The sequence below is a fragment of the Drosophila navojoa genome, chromosome 2 (assembly GCF_054131105.1).
Source record: "Drosophila navojoa isolate 15081-1374.11 chromosome 2, UAZ_NAV_1.0, whole genome shotgun sequence".
Lineage (NCBI taxonomy): Eukaryota > Metazoa > Arthropoda > Insecta > Diptera > Drosophilidae > Drosophila > Drosophila navojoa.
The window spans coordinates 2,614,141-2,622,104 of NC_142890.1; the positions used below are offsets into that span (position 1 = coordinate 2,614,141).

General features: G+C 38.1%; 1 protein-coding gene across 1 annotated transcript; it reads right to left on the reverse strand.

Annotated features, from left to right (window-relative positions):
- Nucleotides 1-6,961: 6,961 nt before the first annotated feature.
- Nucleotides 6,962-7,718, reverse strand: LOC108660381 (uncharacterized). The gene has a single exon (XM_018113757.3). It carries the CDS (start codon nucleotides 7,590-7,592, stop codon nucleotides 7,164-7,166), a length of 429 nt encoding a protein of 142 aa, XP_017969246.1. The 5' UTR covers nucleotides 7,593-7,718; the 3' UTR covers nucleotides 6,962-7,163.
- Between the last annotated feature and the right edge of the window lie 246 nt (nucleotides 7,719-7,964).

Sequence of the window (7,964 nt, forward strand, 5' to 3'; positions counted from 1 at the left end):
CAGAAAAAAAAATATGACAGCAACAAATAGACAAAAATAAGAAAAAACCCAAATGAATATGAAGCGCTGGTTCGTACTTCCTATTTGTTGTAATTGTTCCCCTCAGCTATTTTTTACACTTTTTTTTTATTTTGCTGCGGATGATGATAAAACAAAGATTTGAGACCAAACAAAAATCAAAGCACAACAAAATAAATACGTAAATGAGAAGTGTAGAAATATTTGTAGGTATGCTCTACTATATATGCATACATATACATGCATATACATACTTGCAGATATGTATGTATATATATATATTTATTCCAGCTATAAGCTGTTTCCATTTTACAGCATCAAAGATTTTTTAGATGCTGAGATAAGGCAAGCGACTAAATAAAAACCGCACACAGACACATTGAGAGAGTTGGATCCCTATATATGTATATACACATATACAATAGAATGGGACAGGATGAGAGAGTGGGGGAGTGGGAGAGTGAGAGAGCGAGAGAGCCACACGTACAAGTGCAGGTCCATTTATCTTCTGTCACTGTACGAGTGTTTCCGTTTTTGTAATGAATGTCCAGCTGTGTGCATTGCCCCATTGCCCCGCGGGGACGAAGACGGCCACAGCGAAAACAAACCAAACCAAACTAAACCAAAACCCACTCAGTTGGATTGTCGAGCTGGACGCTGTCCGGACTGGTCGCTGAAAGGCGTCTTTTATGTCGCTTGATAAGATAAGCTATGCTTAAAATACACGTCTATATATAGTGCTATATATGTATATATACTGAGAGTGAGAGAGAGAGAGAGGGAGGGGCGAGAGATGTATATAAATATGTGTATATGTGTGTAGCTGCAATAGATACACTGCACAAAGTGCCAAGAAGGCCAGAGACAAAGGCGAATGTGCAACTTGTATGCGCCGCATTCTTAATCCAGAGTTTTGTCATTACGCTTTCCTCTCTCACTCTACCTCTCTCTCTCTCTCACTGCCACCCCCCCTCCACCTCTCTCTCACTCAATCTAGCAATACTTCCTTCCGTTTTCCTGCAGATTTGCGTTATTTCACTCCCTCGCAGCCTAATTCCTTCAGCCCGCTTGAGTTCTACAGATTTTATTGCATTTTTACCCCCGTTTTTTTCAACATTTCTGTGAATGCTGCTGCTGCATGTGGATTTGCAATGCAAGACTAAGCATCAGCTTTGCAATCAAAGATTTGTACAGCAAGATGCTTGCCATGCCGTGCATAGAACAATGAACGGCTTCCCCATAGCTTAGCTGCAAACAGGTGCACATAACTTAATCCCATATATGTACACAAACCATTCAAAGCTGCACCTGAATGATAATGCAAACACATCGTTGAACTCTACGATAATCGGATATGTAGCACCATAATTATGTGCATGCTGGCGATTGAGAGCAACAGCTCATTGTCGGAGCAGCGGAAGCTGTTGCAAGGACGCTCGACTTCAATCGCTCACAATCAACGTGAAATCTTAAATAAATTCATAATTCCTGTCAAATACATATGTTAGCTCTTGTAGTAATTAATTATACGCGCTCACTGAGTGAAAAGAGTATATAGCTAGAGAGCATATTCTCAGTTGCATTGCTGAACCTATAGAGGCAATTTGAATTTGAAATTTATACTCATGTATATGCATGTATAATTGTTAAGCGCCTCGACCCTTGCATTCACTCCAATAGATCATATTCCAATTGGGAGCGACAGGGTGAAAGCCAATCCGGAGACCTTGGAGTGACGTTTGTGGGTGCATTGCACTTAACCCGCTGTATTATGTTCTTGGATACCTGATACTCTGCAAGGCTCTGAATTGTGTGCGTAAGTTATAGGCATCTATTCATACACATATACATGTATATAGAATACTAGCTATATATGTAAGTGTGCTAGCTACAGGATTGGAGCTAGAGCTCTGATATCTGATGAGTTTCTAAAGAGTTCTTCTACTATCCGAAAAGGGTAATATATATTCTAAATGTATTTGTATTTCAATTTTATTTTTTAGTTTCTTATAAGACTCGAATGATTTTGCCTTCACATTGTCTTTTGAACTTACTTAATACTATTTTTCTTTTCCTAATAAGTATCGATAGCCAGATATCAATAGTTAACTATGGTGCTATCCCCACTGTTAAGGAACTAAGTCACTTACTGGTAGTGCTATCCCCTCTATTTCCCTCTATCTCCCACTGCACATTAGATGAGCGGTCGAGTATATGTAATTTAGACCAGTATTATGCAGTCGGCATCGGCCGCTGTGCAGCATTCTCATAAGCTTTTATTTTAATGATTTCCATTAAATATCAGTTTCAATAGGCTTAAACAGAAAAGCGCATTAAATTTATATTTTCACACATTTTACTTCATTTGCTTCAAAATAACAATAATAAAATTCAATATCTAAAATGGTAATTGAGTTTTACACCTAATGACTTGATTGATAACAGTATATTGTTTTATTTAAGTGCAAACTTACAATTTTATTCAATAATTTCCAAATACATTTTCATTTTTGATTCTCTCTCTCGCTCTCCAGCTCTCCCACTCTCCCACTCTTTGTTATTTCCCAAGGGCGTACATTAATTTAGTTCTGTTTGGGATGCCAATGCAATGGCAGAAAAAAAAATAAAATCTCCAAGTAAAATCATCCATTAAATGGGGCACAGAGCAGCAGCAACAAGAATTCCCACAACTACGCAAATTGATCAATTTCAATTCAGTTCAAATATCATGGGCGTGATTTCGTCTGGGGGGGGAATGGCAATCGTAATGTCATTCCGTAATGTGGCTAATATAAACTTTTTATTTTACCACAAACACACGCACACACACACACACACACACATACACACATATGTATGTATCGTGAGCAAAACGATTGCGACTTATCGAATGCGAATCGCAGTAAGCAAGCGAAATTTGTCAAAGTTGGGCAAGTCGATTAGAGAATTGAAAACCAAGTAGTTAGATGCGATTTCGGGCGTCAGATTTAGTTTATTTATATTGAGAAAATCTTGACTGACACACACACACACACACGTACACCCATGACTCTGCAAGCCGTGTATACGTATTTAATTTTATCTTTGCCCTTGCGCATTGCCTTATTCGCGGTCCACGTATACCTGGTGGATATGGCGGCCATGATGAAGTTAGTGAGTCTCTCTCTCAGGCTAGTCGTGGATCTGCTGATTTACACTAATCAGAAGATACGAGCCCAGTTGAAACACACTGACGGACCACAGCCGACGCTGATCCATGGAATGCTATCTAGGACGCTCACGCTGTTTCGATCTCTGTTGGTTTTCGTGTTGACGGGGATGCGAGTGATGCAAGTGCATTGCGATGAGCTGGTTGATGGGAGTGAATTTTTTCGATACTGGGCAAGTGAATATACCTGGTTAATCAAGCTTCTACCGCGCTAGAGCTACAAATTATCTAGTGAGTGCAATAAATGCTAGCGAACCGCAAGCACATGAAATTTAATGGTCTTTTCGAATACTTTTGGCCTTTTTTGGGTGCAAAGCGAACGCAAACGCAAACGCAAACGCAAACGCAGCCGCAGCCGCATGGAATTCGCAATTCGCTATTCGCTATTCGCAATTCGCTTTTAGCGTGCGCAATTACACTTGAAGAAATCCTGGGGATTTCGGGTGAAAATCCATTTGTCACAATGCTGAGTACGTGAGCGACGCTGACTGCCGCAGTCGCCAGTGCGGCCAGTAGTGCGTGTAAATGTCTCGCCCGATTCCTGTATATATGACTGCAGAGTCCTGTGACTCGACAACGACGGCGATGGCGACGGCGACGGCGACTGCGGCTGCTGCTGCTGCTGCTGCTGCTGCAGTGCATTGCACAGAGCACAGCTGCAGTGCCGCGGCTCTATCACAATGACACTTCATTTCAGTTGGCCTCTGCGGCAAGGACACAACGTTTTTCCCCAAAATATATATACATATATGTATGCACACACACACACACACACGCATCTATACATATCAACTGTTGTAGCAGTAGTAGCCATATCTATGACCAGTGCCAGGGTCCTTTTAAATGAAACGAGAAGGAATTGCCAATTTGCGAAAAGTCGAATAAATATATACTCTTACTCGAGCTACACTTCTCCATTGATTTCTAGTTTATTGAAAATGCTTGAATATCAAGCAGGAGCTGTTTGACCAACTGCAAATGCTTGCTAGGGAAATTAAAGAAAAACTGAACAAACTAAACCAGATTAGATAGATATTTGACTTTGCTGTTTGTTTTGGCTTAAGAGTCAGCTTTAGTTGTTAGACCTGATGTCAAATCGCTTGATCGGCCAGCGAAAAGTTATCCCTAGATACCTAATATTTTTACCATGGCCTTGCATTCCCTTCGTCTAGCAGTGATTATGGTATTAGACTCGAGGAGTTTAGGCAATCAAACAGATTATGACGAATTTGCATTGTCATAGTAATTATAGTCATCTAAATTAAAAGATCTCTTTAATGCCCATAATATTATCAATAGTAATTATAATTTTCTGCATTGCAAATCCAAGCATGATGAACTTTATAATTCATTAGAGAGCCACTGCACTTTCATCTTGTATGTGGAAACTTCTGCATAAGTTCTTCCGCTTCATCAGCTCAAGTGCTCTTAAGAGGATTTTGACAAACATGTTTGCCTTTAATAACTAACCTAACGCAACTTAAGCTCATTCACATGATGAGCCACGCTCTAAAGATTTTACAATATAAATATGTATTAAGCCATTGCTCGAGGGTCTTGGCAATGCGTTGGAATTTCATTTCAGGCATTTGTCGGCAATCAATGCGGCTGAGATTAGAGCACGTGGACGGACAGGGCTTAAGCAGATTGCTCTCTGTTGTTGTTGTTGTTGTTGTTGTTGTTGTTGCTGTTATTGTGGTGCTGCATATTTGTATAACTCTTTAATCGACGTTACATAATAGAATTACATGCATGTTGAGCGCATTAACTATAATTGAAAACAATTTTTAATTAATAAAATGTCAACACACTGCGCCACCCCGCATAATTGGAAGTAGTCATTAAATTGTTTTTACACAGCATCGGAGAAAAACAAAATATATATATCAACTGTAATGTGTAAGTACAATAGCCATATAAAATGCAGAGCAAACAAATAAAACGAAACTTCACAAACAACGGTCAAGGGAATTAAATATACATACATATATATGACTGTATGTATATATGTATTTGTATGGGGCGACAATGAAATATCAGACCACAAAAAAAAAGGTTAATTGACCAACAAATAACTTAATTAAATCAAATGAAAACTAAAAAAAATCAATTTTTAATGAGCTTTGCCATTGTTGACCTCATTTAAATTATGAACAACAAGAGTGACACTCAGACCCGCATTGGTATGTGTAAGGTCAATCCACCTGGATAGCAGCACAGACACAGGCTCTGTCTCAGGCACAGGCACAGCTGAGATCTCCACTCAAGGCAAGTTTCGATGCAGAATATAAAAATAATAATAAGAGCACTTAAAATGTTGTCTTTAATTAAGCGAGTCGATTGAAAACTATTAATTAAAGCGGTGTCTATTAAGTGCTTTTAAATTTCTTGAAAATGTCAATTGACGATGAAAATGAAATGCATATGTAATTAAGAATTCATTCAATATGTTTTTAGTGTCGACTTTTGAATGCTCTCAAGGTTAAGATTGATATTAAAATAAAAATATATGTATTTCTGATTAAATTCAAATTCCAAGAATTTTGGAATGATAACTATATAATCCGTTAAATAAAAATAGTAAATATATGATATCCATAAGAACAATTAAAGTCCTTTTTTTACATCAATAAAACAGAGTAAAATTAAATAATTTATTTTCTTTCAGATATATATATTTGTTTATTATAAGTATAATGATTTTTAAATGGCGAAATTAATAAAAAAAAAAAAAATATTGTTGCATTATAGTTTATAATTCATAGCCATATTATAAAATATTAATTATTTTTATCATCACTTAAATTTGAATTAAACAAATATATGTAAAATTTTTTTATAAGCACAAATTTGATTTCCTAAAAAAAAAATAAAATAAATGAAAATATAAATACATAAAAATGTTTGACAATATTTTCTTTGGTAGAAATTTATATACAAATTTAATTAAAATTAATACAAATTTATTAATTATTATAGAATTACATTTTTAATTTAATTTAAAAAAAAATGTATTAAATAAAAGAACAAAAACTTTGCTAAAATAAAAACACAAATAAAGCTCTTAAAATTGCTATGCGAAAGTCCTGTTCATAGTTTAGAAAAAGGCACTTCAAAGTAATTGAATCAAATTGCGACCAGCAGGAAAAACATTTAAAACAATTGAAAACTTGCGGCATAAATTTTGCATTTGTTTCGTTACCTGCGCGCTGCAATTTATTGATTGCCAAATCAAACAAGAAGAAGCAAAACGGAAGGAGAAATTAAATTGAAAAAATTCGTAATATATAACTCAAACAACTACTTAAAACAACAGCACGCAAATGGAAACCATTAACAGCTTAAAAATATTTAATTACCAACTCTGACCGCGGCGTCGCTTATGCTGGGGAATGATGGCGAATGCGCAGGTCGTGGCGCTGGGGTCCTGAGCCTGCCACCAAATTGCAATTAATCTTCTTTTAACAGCAAACTTTTGATCCGCTTTATTTGCATTTCACTGCGGCGCAAACACAAACAGAAAGCAGCAGCAGCAACAACAACAACAACAACAACAGCAGGGAAAGCTACGGCCATCTGGCAGGGGAAAATAACGAAAATGCTTGTCATAAAAATTTATCAAGGGTTAAAAATTATGTTACGCGTTTCATTTTGGTGGCTGTGAAATGATTTATGCAAAATCTGTGCCCTAACCAACAACGACGACAACAACAACAAAACAACAAAAAATGAATATAAATTGTGCAATTTCATGTTTTGGCTTATTCTTTTGCCTTTTTTTGATTATTTTATTTTTCAACTTTTTATGTCCGGCAAATTAATTTAAAACTGTCTTATAATAACAACAACAAGAGCAACAACCCAGGGTCAGCGCGCATTGCACATTATTTATAATCTCACATTGAACTGGCGGAAGGCCATTTCGAGTGTCTAAGCCCTAGCCGATAATAATTTTCTTATAGCCAAAGACGCCCGGATAGTAGCCGCCGTAGCCGCCGTAGCCACCGTAGCCTCCATAGCCGTAGTATGGTGAACCGTAGTAACCATAGCCGGGATAGCCATAGCCGTACCCGTAGCCAACGGGCCAGGCAGATGCGACGCCGCCGACGCCGAATAAGAATGAGCGCGGATGACGAGCTGCTTGCCCCGCCGCCGGATTGCCGCCAATTTCCTGCTCCAATGACAGCAAATCCGTTTTTACAACGCCAACTGGTGCCACTTCCTTGTCAACAGCTGCGTCGACGCCGACACCGACGACAGCCGCCGCTGCCGCCGCCGACGTCGCCACATTCAAGTGCGTAACCAGCAGCAGCAGAGGCAGCAGCAGCGGCCACAGCGACGCTACCGGCGTGTACACGGAATGCATATTTAAATATTAATAATCGTGGAAAATATGATATTTCAATTTATTTCAATTGCTGGCCACCCAGCGATAGCTCGGCCTCAACGCTTAACTCACAACTGTCACTCGACCAGCTCCAAAATTCATTTGCTATTTATATGTGGCATGCAAGCTCGCTCGATTTTCATTTAAAGCCAAATCTCTTTCAACGTGCGCTAATTTTATTAAACGCAAATTGTTTTAATGAAAACCCAGAACACACAAATTGTGTGCTAACGAATGATTCGGTTAAGGCTGAAGCAATCAATGCGGCCAACAACAAACCAAGAGACATACCAAATAAATTATTGAGCTTACTGCAGCGTCACGAACGGCTAATGGTCTCACGAAATAAAC